We start from the raw sequence: 18,989 nt of genomic DNA on the forward strand, positions 1-18,989 counted from the left end.
ATTAAAATATTACATTCATTAAATAATTAAAAGATCAACTTTAGTATGTTTCATTTTAGTGTTAAATTATAAGTTTTAATGGTTCTATTAAGAGCAAAATTTTATTTTAAGAAATATTATCATTGTACATTAAATACATATTATTTCATCAATGATGAGTACAGTACAACTTTAACAGAATATTAATATTGAGAAAAATATTACAAAAAACAAAGCAGAGATCAATAAATTATAAAAACTGATGTCAAATTTTTAAAAAATGAATAGGATCTAAAGAGAAATAGGTGTGTATATATTCTAAAGAAAGCAAATAAAAAACCAACAAAAACATATTGTGTATCTCAGCTGCTTTTACATTTCAACAAAATTTACATGTGACCAATTATTTGTAACTTTTTGTCTAAGATTTTAATACTGACAGTGGATGAAGTGAGGAATTTAACTTAATCAACAGTGATCTAACTTTTGCGTAATATATTTAATATGAGGTACGTAAAAGAACCAGAGCCACACAGTGTACTTATAGCGTTTGATCCACAAAATTAAGAAAACCATCATTGTTTTCTTCTATCTATCAATTAAATATATATTAATCGTAGTAATAACTGAACTGGAAATATATTGTGTAAGAAGCCCGACTGAAGAGGTTCCAAAAAGGCCTTTGGCTGGTAGCAAAAGGCAAATGCAATGACTAACATATGTATTAAGGTACATGGTTTGTTTAATACGTCGTGGTTCACTGCGGTGACCCTTGTGGACTAATATCATCACCACCACCTTCCGATCCACCTTCTCCTTTGGTTTTGTTTTCTTTTTTCCACTTCATTCTTCTATTTTGGAACCAGATTTTGATTTGCCTTTCAGTCAGACAAAGCGCGTGTGCAATTTCTATTCTCCGTCGCCTTGTCAGGTACCTGTTGAAATGGAACTCTTTCTCTAATTCCAAAGTTTGGTACCTGGTGTACGTTTGGCGACCTCTTTTCCTTTCTGCAAAAGAAGATATGTTATTAATCAAATATAATTCAAATAGAAAAATAATTAAACTCGAAAAATGATTAATACAACTAAATGTACATAATCATTAAAAAAAAATGGAATCTCAATAATCTGTCTATATCATTTTGAAAACTTCCATATGATCACAATATGCTGATGTTTTTATTCAAGAAATAATTCAATTCATCTAAAATGTTTTTTAAAACATCCAAATCAAATTGTTAGCATGATTCAAAAACTTCTCTTAATGAATCTTTAACTAATTTATCTTATATTAATTTGAGATTCATGGAGTTTTCAGCTTTTTCCAAATTAAATCCTGACGTAACTTTTTCTAATTTCCGACCAAATTCGATACAAACCAATCTAGTTACAATAATTGCTACTATTATTAAAAATCAAAAATCTTTGTCAAATTTTTGTATCCCGCATTTTATTTTAAAAGCTTTCATTATAAAAATTATTACCTGAACCACATCGGCGACTGCAAGGAAGAAGGCAACAGAGAAAAAAATATACAAGGAACATAATTATATACATTGGTTTGAAGGGAGGTAAAATCGGCCTTGTGACGCCAATCAAAGTGGCCTTTAGGCGGTCTCAGCCTGTATCCCATATAATGAGTTTATAAATGATGCATAAATCATTTTTCCTTCTTGTCTCTTCTTGCGTCTTGACGTTCTTGCGAAATTTCGAAATATGTACACATAATAATTAGTATTAGTTAACTCACTGATATTAACAGTGGTGCACGAGGAGATTGACTTTTTAATTAAATTTCCGTTCAATTAATTGATCGAATAGTAACTAAAATATATAGAAACAAGATGTTAAAAGAGAATACTAAGTCCAACATTATTCACAATTGTAATGGTGATTTACTGAAAGAAGTAAAAATTGAAATAAATACAAATTTGGTATAAAAATTTGTTAGTTGTCTGAATATCTGAAAGCGCTTTTAAAAACTATTTTATACGGTTTGCTAAAAATGTTGAAACAGGATATAATAATAAGTAGAAGAAAAATGAATTTGACTATAAATATAAAAAACCAAAAACTGTGGTAGAGGGGTAGGAATAAAGTATCTTTAAAATTGAAATAAGTCATAAGTGAAGAATTTTAAATAGTTAGATACAGAAATAAAAGGAAATAGAAACCAAGAATCACATGTAAAAGAAAGAGTCATGATCGAAGAGATAATTAACAAATTATTATGCACAGTCGTAAAAGATAAGTATACTTATAAACACATTCAAGTGTGAAATTCAAGCAACGGAAATGAAGTAATTACGTAGAGTCAAAGATGTCACCCGAAAAAATCGAATTGGAATAAACCAAAGAAGTTGAATATAGAACATGTATTGAAAACGGACGAGATCCAACAATGAGATGATTTAAACATGTCTGCTGGGTAACAATAAGCGAATAACAGGTACAATGAAATATAGGAGTCCAAAGAGAAAATAAATTCTAAAATTTTCTTAAAAAAAGAGACAAAAACAAAAAAAGCTAGAAAAGAAGAAAATAAAGGTTTATGAGTAGTAACGGACTTACATTGGTCGTTTCTTGCATGAGTTTGGAAGTAGTTTATACAATAACAGCTAAAATTTACGAGTATGTTAACAAAATAATGGGACGATGATAACAATCGAGAAAAGATTATTATTAAACATGTTATATATTTAGAAATTCAAATGGTGCAAGTGGAGACCTGACGGGAAAAAGTTTAGGAAACAAACAAATAAACGATGGTTGTCCCAAAAATATCGAGCCTAAATCAAATCACCGCATTATTCATTATCCGTGAGTATAGCCTTCAGAGTACTCCTAATGATTCCACTTCCTGGATATCCGGTCTCCCAACTGTCTTCACTATATTTGTATGAGTTTCAAAGAATTTTCTGTAAGAGAGCTACTGTCGTATAAACATCATACGAAATATTTCCAATATTTCAACGTAGGTTTCTTTAATGATGATTTTTTGATCTTTTGGATCATATTCTTCATAATCTAAGTAAATATTGTATTTGCTTTGACGTTGATGTATTTTTTGGTCTCAGCGACTCCAAATATTTCCTCTGTGAATACTATCCCTTTGTTTCTGAATCTTTACAACGGTATTTTTCACTAAACACTAAATGAAGATCCCTTTGGATGCGAACCTTAAGAAAGATCACTATTTGAATTAAAAAAAGGCTTTTGAATAGTCACATACTGCCAGACTACACCAAAAGACATTCAATGAATTCAGAAACTATTTAAACAATATTGTCGTTTTTTATTCCACGAGAGTTTTTAGTAAAGAGATTCATCTGAGTTGGATTTTATTTCAACGCTGAGAGAAGTATGAACTGAGAGATTTCATATTTAGTTTTATGTATGACTCCTTCATTATTATTGAGCAAGTTTTAGAAACATCTCAATTTAATCTTAAGTTTCTGATGTAATTTTGCAATAAGAATTTACAGATTCCTATTTCAGCAATCGGAAACGTACTCATTTTATGAACATGATTTAATATAATTGATATACTGGATTCAAACGTAAAATTTTACCTATGGGTCATTTAAACTGGTTAAACTTCGCTTTAAAAGAAATCGCTTGTTTTTAATTTACAGATTCTCAACTGGAAAGAACTTCTCATACGCCTATGATAGTTATTAACATTTTAAAATATAATTCTTTAATAAATTTATAAATTATCAATATTCTACGCCAATGCCTATATGATTAACCTTAATTATGTAGATAATCTCAGGTATAATAATATTCTTGTCAGAAGTATAGAATGTTGGAGTTGATGATGACGAATGGCCTGAAAAAAAAGATAACCAATAGCACCGTTTCCAATTCAGAATGGAGCATTGGAAATCGACTTAAAATATTCTGGGAATAATTAAATGCTGGATTTGATATGGCGGCATGTCAGCAAATGATTAATGACTTGTTGGAAAATTTCACAAGAAGTTCATAATTGTAAGTAAATGAGAAATGGCGGAAGTAAAATTACAGCTACTACTTACACCTATCAAATGAGAGTACTAAAAAATTTGATTACAAATTATTTATTTTTTTTTATTATCATACTAGAATACTATCATTGCTGTCGTCTTTATGTTACATAATAATATTGAAGATTGTTATTTCTGGACTTCTTTCTTTTATATAGTGATCTCAGCTTCTGCTTCAGCTTTTGAAATTATCATTGACTTCCACTATGTATTGAGAACTTCAACATTTTCATACTAGAAGGTGAACTAGTGAAGATAAAACTAGAGGAAACAATTTTATTTTTTATATGAAAAGCAAGCACAAGAAGGTAAACTCTATTACATTTGAGTAGTTTTAGTGATGTCTGCCGTATGGAGATGCCTTGGTAGCTTACTCCACAGGCTTAAGCTTCTCCAAAGAAAATATCCCCGATAAACTGACGTTATAGGCGTCTGCAGATGTTCTCGTTGCTCATGAGCCACACTACTACTACTCTGTGTAGTATCGGTAAAACAGAGTCAGATCAGCGAACTTTTTTCTATGCTCTATGTATATAAGCCGATCTCCAAATATGCGAACAATACTCCAAAGATGGACGAATCTGGGCCGTGTAGAAAATTAGAAGCTGTTGCAGAATATATAGTTTTTTGGTATTAAAAAAGTTTTTGTGAAGCTGCTTCAGCTAATTCCAACACGCCAGGACATATTGCTCCTAACCTCAACACCCAACAAGCTAATTTGTGGTGATGGTGATACTTTATGTCAAGACAAGACAAATACTGTGCTAGTTGATCGTTGATATACAGAAGAAATAGAGTAGATGATAAAATGCATCCACGGCAAATAGCGCCCATCAATAGCAACCTGGATGGATCGGTCTTTGAGAAAACTACTAAGCCAGTTGATAAGTGAGGACGATAAACCGTACGATCTTAATTTATTTAGATTGTTAGCATGCCACACTTTGTCAAAAGCCTTCGATATGACCAGTGCAATTGCTCTGGATTCCCCATATTTCTCTATAGCTTCAGTCCATACGTTGGTGACATAGGCCAGGAGATCCTGTTTCATCTAGATACAAATAAAAAGGGATAGTAATGTGCAATACCAAATGCTATAGTTTCTTTGGAGCACAATTTTAATTACGACTCATGAGGTGAAGGTCAATATTACAAGAAAAATCAGTGACACATAATCTGTAATAAATAATAGACTTTCAGAAACGCTTCCAGAAATGGACTCATAGGTATAAGTGCATTACTAGTTAAGCAGAATTTTGAATAACATTAGTACGAAATGTATGTTACCTTTTTACTTATAACAAATAAAATTAATCATCTCGCATATAACAGCAGTAAAGTTTTAGAAGTGATCTCGAAGTCATTACTCAGTATTTTTTAGGTAGACTTAGGAAGTTTCTGACCTTACGAAAAAACATGACATTTTTTCCATAGTTATAGTTTCATTTCAAGTCTACACAGTACGAGTTCAGGAGCAGCTCTAATCTTTTTCACCCTTACAAATAATAGTTACCGTTTTTTCCACTCAAAATAGGAGTTTACGTAATGTTCTCGTCGGCTAACAATCTTCTGCAAGGGTCAATTACGGTTAGAAAACAGGAAAAAGTAGCTGTACGCCAGGTCGGTTGAATATAGTGGGTAGTCAACCAATTCGAAGTGCAATTCATGAATTTTAACTATAACGATCACCGAATTGCAAGAAGATGTGTTGTTGTAATAGAAAAACACTTTCATTTTTATCAAATTCGATGCCTTTTTGCAATTTCACTTTTCACCTTATGAAGAAATGATGCATAATACACATGGGCTCAATCCCATAACTATACCAAAAAAATGTCATCATCACTTATCCAGCCGATTAAATCGTTTTTGCCATTTTTGAAGATGATTTGTCTTTTCCAATCCACTGTCTTGACTATTTTCTTGTTTTATAAGTAGTGGATTCGGGTTTCATCTATAGTAATGAATCGATGCCAAAAGTTCAACTTATTATGCTTGAGATACGTCTATAAGATCTGAGAAATGTTCATTCGAATATGCTTTTAACCAAAACGAGAAAATGATGTACCCAACGCGCGGATAGCTTACTCATGCATAATTCTTCAATCATTATGTGGAAATGCATTCTTTTTATACGATAACCTCTTCTATCTCTACAGCTTTAATTCCACGGTCGTCAAATATCATTTTGTGAAAATTTTCGTTGATATCCCATTGTAGCAGTTTTTGGTCATTCTGTCCGCTTTTCTTCGGTCAAGGCAATACAATCATTTATGAATTTTTGTCCAGAATTTGACAATCATAAATGAGTGTACGTACACAAAGTCTCTTTCATTTTCGTAGGCGTATTTCATTTCAAAAATAACTATTTAATGAAAGACCAGAGAGAAAAATCTCTTTTACGATTATTAAACACACTAAGCGTTCAAAATATATTTTCCTAATATTTCTATATATTGCTGACATCTTCAGGTTGAGGTCGGAAATTTCCAGACTACCTTCGTATTTCTTTTCTTTACATTATGGTCACCGTTATTGGAATGTCATTTATTGCATATTTTTCAATAGTCATCGTAAAAAGTACAGTTTGTTGTTAGATCCCCACCGCATAATGACATATTGGTTTAATTTTGAGACAACGACTCTTGGAAGAATTCTAGCTGAAAATATTACACATCGGAATATTAAAACATACACTAATAACTAATTTCAAACAACATTCGCAAATGAATTCATTATTAATGAGCATTACAATTTGGTTATTTTACAAAAAATTGAGAAGATAAATCATGTAAAATTATATTTAATACGTATATAAAGAAAAATGTGTCAATCATTAAAGGTATATTAGATAGACAATTTGATAAATAGTGCTCATTCTCTGACTGAGCTTAACAATAACATGGTTTCCTAATTTATATTGGATACGAGTGTCATTATGACTATATTAGTGACTAGTGTAACTAATGATGTTGGTTTTATGATATCACTCTTATTATTCCTGCAATACAACGTGTCAATGAAATTATATTGCGTAATTTGAAGTCGTTTCGAACGTTTTTTACCATATTTTTTTCACAGAGAAAAATGTTAAGTGTCACCAAAAAAGAAGTGACTTAAACAAATTATCACACTAGTGCTTGGCTTTGAAATAATTGAAATGTTTTTATTACATGAAAGTTTTGTTTTCAGTGATAGTTTTGTTGTACGTATATATGCTCGTTTCGTTCATTCTGTGTGACGCTACTGTGTGAGTAGAAGATTGTCTATGAAAATGAAAATAGGTGAGCATATTATCAGGTATGACATCTAATAAATCGGTTTATCTGAAATAAAAATTCCACCGCAAATCAGAAAGCATCACAGTGTAGAGCTGAGCAAAAGTATTCACTAAAAATAAAAAGCCGAAGCTAACGTTAATTAAAGAAGCATCGAACTAATCAGAGTTCATGTCTGTGTAGAAATAAATCAAACTCAGAACAGACTGGGTTAAAATAATTACACGTCTTGTTCGGGGTAGAGCAGCGTTCATCACGGAGTGCGCTGCATCCAAATCTAATATCGTTAATTAGATAACGGAAACCTTTTGGGAATCGACAGAATTTAAAAAGTTTACTTTTAACTTTTATTAATGGCCGCTGCAGAGAGGACTTTAATCACTTCACTAGATTTCAAAACAATCCACCATAGTTTTACAGAAAAAAAATTCCACTTTGGTTTATATTTAACTCATTTGCTCACAAATATTTTCAATAAAGTTTGATAAGCGTTTATAAAAATAATTTAATGACTATCACATATATATACATACAAATATAATGATCAATAATTTATTAGAAAATTAGAATTTTTGTACAATGGAAACCTTGGATAAAAGTATATAAGGATTACAATGAGAATGGTAAAACGATTTAAAAGTCTTAACACGAGAAAAGTCGAAAAAGTGCATCAACTTCAAATAATATCACCAAATTACAAAAAGTTAGTTACGGTAATATCTAAGCAAAATGTGTAACGCATAACACCCATATTCGTTTGCGTATATCAACGTATTAATAAACGAATAGTTATATTTTAGTTATATTTTAATATAAACTCGGTATGTTAAATTGTCAAAAACAAACTGTGGTTTACTCTAAAAACATAAACTTTTTTATCATTCTCATATTTCTCATATTTCAAAAAATTTAAGCATGTTGACATATTTCATAAGATTATATCTTTAGAAACAGAAAATATCAATAAATAAAATCTTTTGTTTCTTATCAAATGACAAGAGAACCAGTAATTTTTGTCATTTAGTTTAGAAAAAAAATTATCTAAACTTCTTCATACTTCTTAGTATACTGGATGTTTCTAAATTCATGAAAGGTGATTCTGGAAACTTGAATTTTTTTAATTTTTGTACACTCGCAAAGAGCTAACTACATTATACATGGGTAAAATTGGCAGCTTTTACTATATTTCATATCAAAACTTTTTTTCGAATTTCATGAAATAAAATTTAACTTAAAATATGAAATTTTAGAAAAAAAATATAAATATTCAATTTGATTCAATATCTTATCTCAGAAAAGAGGTGGGCTGAGGAAATTTTGTTATAGAAAAGACCCATCTTAATTTCATATGAGCAATCACCTCCTAAATTTTGTCGCATGAATTTAGAATCACCCTGTATAGATATATCACCTCCACAATTTCTAAAATCAAGAAAAAGCTTACTTATTGATGAAGCTAAGTTTACAAATATTCTCAGGAACATTTCAAAGTGCCTTTACTGTGCCTGTGGACGATTCTTCTAAGAAATCTGTTGATAAAAAGGGAACAAAAAGTAACAAAACGAGAATAGGAAAGAAAAACAAGAAAACAAAAACTAAATGACGAAGAAACTGAGACAATAATCCGAATTTAAATTTGATACTGTTGGCAGTAAAAAAGGGGACAAATAGGAGACAAATTTCGAATAAGTGGTATTTTCTTTAATAACTTCTAACTACAAACAAATTCTATATAGAAATAGGTGATACAAAAGAAAATCCACGTCTTGTGAAAGCCTCATTTCAGTAAACTTATAAAAAAGAAGAGAAATTTTAGAATAAGTGGATTGATGCTACGCAACTACAGACCATGTTCATCAAAAAAGGGAAAATACTTGTTTTGAATATCTTCGGAAATGACAATTCACAACAAAAAGTTATCTTCACGTGACTACTCCATAGTTTATTTAGCAACAATTCAATTTTATCTAAAAACAAAAGAAGCTTAATTAACCTTGTGGTTTTTAAATTGTCTCAGCTAAATCCTCAGTTATCTGCCACTACTGTTTCTGCAGACATTTTTCCATAGAAATATGGTAAAAAATTGAAAACTGTGGAAAAAATTGAGTGTACCCTCGAAGATATAGGGTTTAAGTTAGAAAATTTGATATTTTTGACAAAAAGAATCTGCTAAAATACATGAGTCCCAAGCAAATTTGTAACATAAATATGCGTAGTCCAATTTTCATATTTTGTTTCAGGAAAATCACAAAACAATCGGGAGGTTTATAAATTAAAAGTTGCTAATGCTGTTGCTAATAAACCACAGGAAAAACGAGAAGAAAACTGATAGAAATATCTTTGGAAATATCAATTGATATCATGAGAAATTATATTTATATGACTGCTTCATCTTTCAGTTAACAATTTTTAAATATACAGTGCCAATAATCCTTAGAGATTATCTAATATTGTGGTCAAGAAAATAGATAATACAATTTGACATCTATTGTATAAATTTTAATTTCAAAATTATACCTTGAGATGAGTAAAAAGATCACGTAATAAGATGTCAAAGTTCAAACATAAAGATATATGTTTTTTAAAACTTATATTTCAAATTCAAAACATCTTATCCAACCATTTGTATATTGCATTTTGTTAGAACTTTTTAAAATATTTTTCATGATAACCAACATATTCTTAATAAAAAAGTGAAACAATTAGCAAGCTATAGTTATAGTTAAACTATTCCATAATAATCGAACAGAAAATTATTTTATACAAAAACGCATTTTTCATAACATATCCGCTACATATTTATCGAGATATTAATTTTCATATTGCTACGACACAGATAAATTTTTCTGTCTAACCTTAGGTCTATTTTCTTAATAAGAAACGTAAGGGTGAGGCTTCGGAAAAGGGCAGAGGGGAAAAGGAGGCTAGAATGACGAAGATAAATGTTAGTTTCCGTCGTAAACATAGAGATGGAGAAAAAAACCGACATGTGTGTTCGGATAACGCTTGAAAGCACACCGAAATGAAACCCTTAGATGATTCGATTTCCACTCCCTTTTCATAGTATCAAGTCGTTTTCCTACCAATCGCTTTTTCTGTCAAATAGAAAAAACTACAATGAGGAGAGCGAATCGCCGGAAGAACATAAATTAGTTAAAATAGAAGATTTTGTTAAATGGTCCAGTAAATTAATTCTTCTTGGAAGAAAAATTTCCGCAGTTTCACATATAGGTGTAGTCAACATCGTAATTGATCAGAGATTCATAAAGGATGATAGTTCTCAGGATATCAAAAAGTACTAATGAATCAATGACAAAAGTTGGACTTTCATGCATAATTTTCATATATTAATGAATATTTTGCGCAAAACGTTTTAAACTATCATCAACGGTTAGTTATCACTAATCAACTTTCAAATCTTGGGCCGAAGAACACAATTTCAATTCTAAGTACCACCTACTACCTTCTAATAAAAACAAGGTTGTGTGTTGCGTAGATAGGTACATGAGAAACATTTTAAAACTAAAGATATGAAATAAATCTTAATAATAATAATAATAATACATATACTAATTCGATAAAATTTATATTATATTAATAGATCAGGAAAATGTACTGAGCTATGGGTAACGTGAAAATATGATAAGAAGCATAAAGTAGCATAAAAAAGTTAGACATCCACATAATGCTCGTTTAAACAAGCAATTAGACAGGTCGTTACTCAATGTATAGCCGTGTTCTAATATGCTATTAGAGAAAATAAAATAAAGTGACAGGAAAAAATATTTTCAATGATAATCACCAATGTTTAGTGTTCCCACACGACTTAACTCTGTACAAGAACAAGAAGGCTAAGGTTTTCATAGGAGACTACACAAATATTGTGTTCAAAATACAGAGCTTCATGGAGCATTCAGAAAAAGCTTTCTGGTACAGGAAGATGAAGAAACACCTACTTTTCCAAGAGAAGTTTCTTCGTAATTTATGACGAATGAAAGTACCCCTGGATTTAACTTCATCACTTCAAATGCGTAATTCAGATGAGAAACAGAGGTAATAATGATATCTGAGCCAAGTTACATCCTACCAGCCTAACTCTTTGTTGCCTGTTAGTTCGAAACTATACAAAAAATTACTCCATAAGAGACTGAAACATATACCAAAAAACAAGAAGAAGTCATCTAACAGAAATTGAGGCAGTGAATCTAAGCCCTGTATATATATAGAGATATATCAAATCTTGTTAAGCTGAAGAAAAGCAAATCTGCCCATGTTAACTTTACGAACAAACGAAACCCAAATATACTAGAAGGAAAAAACGATTCGGGAATGACACTTGAAGCCTAGACTTCGCTGGAGATCTCAAGTTAAAATGAATCGTGAAGAACCTGGTATAAAATAGGAAGAAACGCCAAATTATCCAAACTGTTTCTTTACAAATAGATTCTGAAACTAGCCTGGATATATGGTATACAATGTTTTCGAATTAGAGTATCAAGGAATATCGTTGATACACCTGCCTTAACAATGATTTCCAGAAGGATCTCGATGTAGAAACTGTTGACCAGATGAAAGGCAAATTCGTCAGTAGTTATGAACAACGTATACTACAACATGGGAACATTAAGGTACTCCAGCTTCTAGACAAAGCCAATTTAGTGAGAAGATTCAATAGGATCGTTCGAGTTAGTGAGCTAATTTAAATGGTGGTGTTAATTAAAAGCATAGTATAGTGCAAATATTGATTAACACGTTAACGGAAATGCTGCTAAAATTATTTGACACAAGAGATAATTATGAATAGGACCTTAGCATTCAAGTTAGTTAACTTAGCATTAAAAAATGCTTATATATTGCACGATCCGATATAATAACAGAGAAATACCATAATTTGGTATTTCCTTAAATACAGTGCACAAAAAATGCTTAAATGCAGTTTGCGCAAATTTTGCCCAAACAATATGAGAATTGAATGTAATTTCGGAAATTGTTACTCTATAACATAAAAATAAATCAATCTTGCCGATATAAATATAAAATTAGTATAATGAACTTTGATTCAAAACTTAATATAGTTTCTTATCTTATTGAACACAAATAAATGAATTTATCTACATGTAGCGATAGCTTTATCAAGATAAATGTGCTTGCCTTCATATTAATAATTAATGACCCCTCTCATTACTTCGTTTACTTATATTAGTAAAGCTAACTTAGATAAACTGATCATTCTTTATACCTAAAGCCGATGGGATATCAACTTTGTAAGATATTTGTTGAAATGATTAGTAATTACAATAACTCAATTAGATAATGAGCATCAGCTCATATTTTACGTTAATGGTACAGTGAAATTTTTTTTCTATTGAAAATACTAGCGAGGAATAACTAACAGAAAATATACAGTAGTATTGATAAGCCAGAATAAATAAAATGATAAATCAACAGGAGAAATTCATGCAAATAAAAATATTGTATTGTTATTGTTGAAACAGAAAAATTGGTAATAATGTATAGAACTTATTGATAAATAACTGTTTTATTTAATAATGGCGCTATATGAGCATTCGGTATATTACATTGCTTCTTCAGTTTGGCTTTTGACTTTCATAACCGTATTGTTTATAATATTATCTATTCTCACACATATTATTATGATTCTTTCATTTTATGTTCCAGTAGCATTCTTACTTCGAATAATTGTTTGTTTGAAAATGCTTCACCAACATTAACTGAAGATATACTCCCTTCAAAAGAAAAAAGCTCATTATTTGTTTCAATATCAATTGATTTATTCGATTACACAGGTCTTTTTAAGAGTTTAAAAAATCTATAGTGGATCCAAAAACAAAAAAAAAACATTTATCATCAACGGGTTGAACTCGGCCTCTGCAGTAGCCATGTTGTCCAATTTGAAATGGAAATATGAATAATTTGTGTCAAAAAAATTATAAACAAGTCACAACGTTGTGACTCCATGCAAATATAATATGCAGATGTCCCTTGTTTAATTAAATTTAATTAAGTTCATTTGCATATTTTGTAAATAGCATACCATGTAGCGTACGAAGCAAAAAGCAAAATGAAGGAAAACATGTATGCTATTAATCGTTCAATTTTGAAAAAGTAACAATATTGATATAAATGTAACAATATAAACACTAAAATACGAAAATGGGAAAAATGTTTCGCGAAACAAAATCTGTGTAATTCATAAATTTTTTAAAATATACAATTAGTTTTTAACCCTTTGATTTTTGGCACATATTAACCTTCTTTCTGTCTATTATACTATTTCTACTGTGGCTCTCTTTTGATATATCTTCATGAACTGGTCCCACTATACATAATTTGTCGGTTATTTTTGATCTTTAGTACAACTTTTCAATTGACTTCTTATAATATTTATTCCTCAATTATATTCCAATTTTGGTTCACTTTCCCAAAATACTGTAAATTTTATCGCTATTTAACGTATTATTGTATCTACTACAAAATCGTTTTACTAAATTGCTGATTTGGAATTCTGAATGCATGTTTCTTATCGCTCCCAGTATGCTTATTGTCACAATTTTCAACTCCTAGCTTCGTGCTTACTCTCATTGTTTATTCTGATCCTAATATTAATACTTCATATCACTCACATATCTTGTTGTATCTATTAATCGTTCTGTTATTCTTTCATTATTTTTTTCTTCATAAATACATTGACCTGCTATTGGAGCCTGCTATTTTTCATAATCTTCTTTTGAATCTAACTGCCTAACAGTACTATTTATGCAGAGTTACTTTTATGTTATTAATAGTTTCGTCCTATTTGTTGTATACTTCTAATTAAATTATTTCATATCAATATTTGTATATCAGCTGTTTTTTAAACACTATATTTCATCATATGTTAACTTAGACTATAAACATGAGACTATTTTTTATTTTTACAGAAGCTGTATTTCTACTTGTTATAGTTTCAGATTTTTCAAAGTAATTCATTCAAAATATACTTCCATACAACCTCTTACTTTTATGTAATTCTATTCGATATAAAATTTGTTGGTTAATTTTAAATCTATTGTATGAAAAAATTATTTGCATTTAAGTGATATTTTTTTTTCTGTTGTATGACTTAAAAACAAATTTGGATAAAAATACTGAGAAAATAATATTCCAAATGGAAAATACGTATCCAACTTAACAAATTGAACTATATTTTTTCATTGTGTAAATTGTTTCAAAAAGTGGTATTAGAGCAATTTATATTCAAATAATTTTCAACATTTCTTGTTTTTCGTTAACATCAGCAGTACTTAAGAGAGATATCACATAACCACAATAGGGAGTGACAAAGAAATATGGGTTTTTATTGTGCGTCGACATACAATTGCATAATCTGCGGAATAATAGCTCCGCTTTCCCATTTTACATTTCAGGATTTATTTATTCTGTTCTGTGTTCTATGGAGGCCCCCTACTAATAATAAAAATGGGGAAAAGAATGCGGCGGGCTTTAGAACGTAGTCTATAGGCCAGAAAACATATAACAACTACTATATTAATGTAATCTACTTTTTCAATTTTGATTAAAGTCATTAGATGCTTCTAAATTATGCCCTAAAAAAAGAACCGATAGAATATAATCTTTTTGTCGGGAATATTTGTTTATCTACATCTCATATCATTTCGTCCTATGGAATATTGCTAGCACTCTAGAATAGCAATATTGGAAGTAATTTATTGTTGATTTTATAGGGGAAAAACAAACTCTACAATCATGGGCTCTTGGAGTCTTCCTTTAAGATTATTAGTATTTTGATAGTTTTTTATGTCTTGGTGGACTTCGAGGGTACAATATTCCTAAGCACATTGTTTCGGAAACTATTCACGTAATGGTAATTCAATACTACTCAAAACAAATAGAACAATAGAAATTTCTCATTAGTAGTACCTAAGTAATTGCATAAATTGATTATCTCAAAAAAGGGAACTAAAATATTCGTGTTGTAAAGCCCCTTAAGTACGCCCTGTTATATTTCGAAAATGAGAAAATTAATGAGTCCCTTACCTAATATGATTAATTATTATTTTCTAATTTCTACTTGTAGCTCACAGACTATTGGCTACGAGGTAAAATATTTAAAGAACATGGCGGTTCCATTTTCATGTTTTTTGACGGGTTGTTCGTAGGTATACATTTGAGATGGGTCTGACGTAACTAGAATGGAAACAAAAATTGGGTTGCATTCATCAGATAAGTCACAGTCTGTGGGTCGAATGGGGTGACCGACAAAACCATCAGTCATGCGAGTCGACAGCATTTCTAATTAGGAACGAACACTTGCTTGAATCGTTGTAATGGTGGACGTTCTTTTTTTAGTTGTTGTTCTATTTTTAACGAATATTGTATTAAAAAACAATATAGTGTTGTTTGGAAAAAAATTTGAACGAAGTCGAAGGCACACAATAGACCATACTTAATTTCGTCTAGTGTCAAAAAGGCAATTAGTAATACAAAAAAGGATTAGAGAACATAGGTAAAAAATAGATTTAAAAAATGGGCCATAGAAGTCGAACTTTGAAACAGTTGTAAATTATACTGAAGATTTTAATGAAGGTATAGAAGAAGAAATAATTATTTCATTAATTAAGAGGCTTAATTGAATCAAGCCAACACCTAAAAAATTAAGGAGACCACCCAAACATAAAAATAGGACTACTTAAGAATGTATAAGGTACTGTGATTACAAGAATTCTCAAAGCATCTCAAGACAATGAATATCGATGGGTTGAAACTTCAAAATAATATAAAACATACGAGATGTGATTGAATTTTTTATAGCATTACTTACATTGCTTTTCAAAGAATATGTTCCATAAATTTAGAAGATAAAAGTACTAAAACACCTCACGAAATATTGAAATATTCATGAGAAATAATGAATTAGCTTTAATGACTGTTTACAAATGGAATGAGCGAGAAGTAGAAATGAGTCAGATAAACACGTGAAAAGGCTGTTACTTTAACTTTTTGATTACCTCTTCATTTTGTTGTTAGTGGTTAGAAACGACAGTATCTATAGTTTCTAATCCAAAAAAGTAAGAAACATTTTTCTCATTTGTCAACGGAATATATAATTTTCATCAAAATGTTATTAGAAGCATCTTCAAACTGAGTTTCCAATTTTGTCAAACCACACAAAAAGTTTCGCAAAAAACGTATTTTCTTCTTCCTACAATATTTCTTTTGTCTGACATCACTTGCCACCTAACCATTTTTACAAGCTTTGGTACAGAAAATAATCTGAAAAAGACGTTTCTCCTGAGTTTCAAGTATAAGAGAATAAATTGCAACAAAGATCGGCCAATTCTTCTACAATAACGAATGTATATGACCAGTTCTCGTTTACCTTTTTTATAAATAATTAATGAAGATGACACCTCTTGTGTCTGATGTGGAGTTGACTACCCAAATTGAATTTACTACGACATATGGACGGAAGAATTAATTCAAAATAGCATAACAAGTGGTATAACTTATGACGGAACTTAGAAGAAGGGGCTGTAACGTGAATATCACCAAGTCCACTTTATAATGTCACGTTTAAAACATTCAAGTAGAAATTAAAGTTATCAAAACGTATTTTGACTCAGTCCAATAACTTTCAAGTCTAGTAACTTCTAGTTTACGTCACTTGCAGCAGATACTGACGGCTCTTACGTTTTTACCATTCAAATGCAGTGATTTTCAAAACTGATATAACATTAAATTCACTATTAATTTTGAATGGATAATCAGTGATTATTTCACATTAACAGTATTAGTGTTAATAAATGAAAATAATAAAGATAGAGAGAGCGATGTATGAGATCTTATTCAAGTGGGACCGAACGGTTAGCAGAGAGAGAAAGAGCATCGGTATACCACTTTCTATTTCTCTCTACTCTATTCTGAGTGGATCGAAATGACGCCACCTTCCAAGTGATAGGAATAGCAAAAGAGAAACAACAAAGTTTTGAATTTATTGGCGAGAAGAGGAAAATGGAGTGATAGACCGATGTTCTTTCTCTTAAACCCGATAGTAAAATTTCATCAGAAACTCAAAAAACTAATTCAATATATGACGCCCATGAAATATATTATATAATCCTTAGAGAATTCTTAATCGTTCTCTGCATTTAAGCAATCGCGTCACCCATTTTTCTGACGGCTTTTTCGTGTGTAACCTTATACACAAAATATTGCATAACAGTTTTGTCGCAATTTTCACTTTATTAGCATCTCACGTACTTCTATTTGAGCATCCCTAAGTACAAAGGTACGAGTTTTATCAACCATTTATGGATAGTGAATGACGGTCCGTTTCCAGTTTCATCCGTGTTCATATACCCACATGTGAAAGCAGATCACCAATCATTTATGCTACGTAGCACATTCAGTATTTTCCTAACTCTTCTCGGTTCCTTTAATTGCTTTTACCCCGTGAAAAACTCGAAATAGTGACTCTATATTTTCCCATCAAGAAAATAGTTTTCTTGATATGACGATTAAAACTTATGCACCTATTAGATTAATCAAATCAGAAACATGATGAAAACTAACAATAGTGGTGTTTTCAGCCTCCAAAAACTCACTCTTCTAATTACAATAAAAATAATATGTGAACATTTTTCTTCTTTAGGGTTGTTTTTTCCTCCCAATCGATCACTTTTTTCTACCTTGAATTTTTTGAAATTTGTTGAGCTGAACAACTATTATCCATTCTTTGTATTCAGCTCTAGGAAACAATTTTTTTTATTCCTTTGCTTGTTAAATATTTCATTTCAATTATTTTAATCTTAAGTTCAATGATGTCTGAATATTTAAACAAATGTATACAATTTGAAGAAATATACTTGCTTTAAATTTATTTATACTAAAACGTGATATAACTTAATTGTATTCTTACTTTATTGTGTTCCAATATTTTTGAAATATTTGATTTTCCTTGGTTATAATTCGATTTTTTATTGATCTATTACCCTTATATTTTTTTGTAGATTTGAATAAATCTTCTAAAATAATTCAGCTTTATATTTTCTTCTATGTAATTTCAGAAATTCTCCTATTTTTGGTAAACACTAAATTATATTAGAATAAACCACTAAAACTTTCGAAATAATAAAATAGAATTTTCTTATTTCCATGTTTCAAAAATTATGTTCACAAACTTTCACATAATATTTATAATTTTTTCTAAGGTTGCATCCATTGAAATTTATTTACAAGCTTCCTCGCAAGTTTTAACCTGAAATAAATTGCAAATTTCACAATAAACTCAACTTTATGAAACAATTGGATTAATTACTAACTTAAAAATATGAACTCTTGTGAATTTTCATTGTAATAACAAAAAATAAATTGCAAATCTAAACATTAATGCTAGATATTCAATATTTCTACATTAATATAGGTAGGAATAATGAATTACACTTAAATCCTATTCAAGTTTGAAACTAACTCAAGAATAATGTGGAAAATCATAATAACAAACATTCTATTAATATAATAAATTGTAGCTCCTATCAAAATTATGTAAGTAACGGTCTAAAATACCAAACGAACTATTAGTCACTTTGAGGTGGATGTTTTGTATTATATATATATATAAAATATCGAAATTATTTTTAGCACAATTTATTATTACAGATATCAGAATTCACGTTATAGAAAT

At 30.0% G+C, this 18,989-nt stretch overlaps 1 protein-coding gene across 3 annotated transcripts in view; it reads right to left on the reverse strand.

Annotated features, from left to right (window-relative positions):
• Positions 1 to 291: 291 nt before the first annotated feature.
• Positions 292 to 18,989, reverse strand: part of LOC130443129 (homeotic protein antennapedia-like) — a 442,038-nt gene continuing 423,340 nt past the window's right edge. For all 3 annotated transcript variants that reach the window (XM_056777609.1, XM_056777608.1, XM_056777610.1), the window contains one exon: positions 292 to 987. In XM_056777609.1, the coding sequence (XP_056633587.1) occupies positions 737 to 987 (251 nt within the window). In that variant the 3' untranslated portion in view covers positions 292 to 736. The remainder of the gene's footprint in view (positions 988 to 18,989) is intronic.

The sequence above is a fragment of the Diorhabda sublineata genome, chromosome 4, assembly GCF_026230105.1.
Source record: "Diorhabda sublineata isolate icDioSubl1.1 chromosome 4, icDioSubl1.1, whole genome shotgun sequence".
Classification (NCBI taxonomy): domain Eukaryota; kingdom Metazoa; phylum Arthropoda; class Insecta; order Coleoptera; family Chrysomelidae; genus Diorhabda; species Diorhabda sublineata.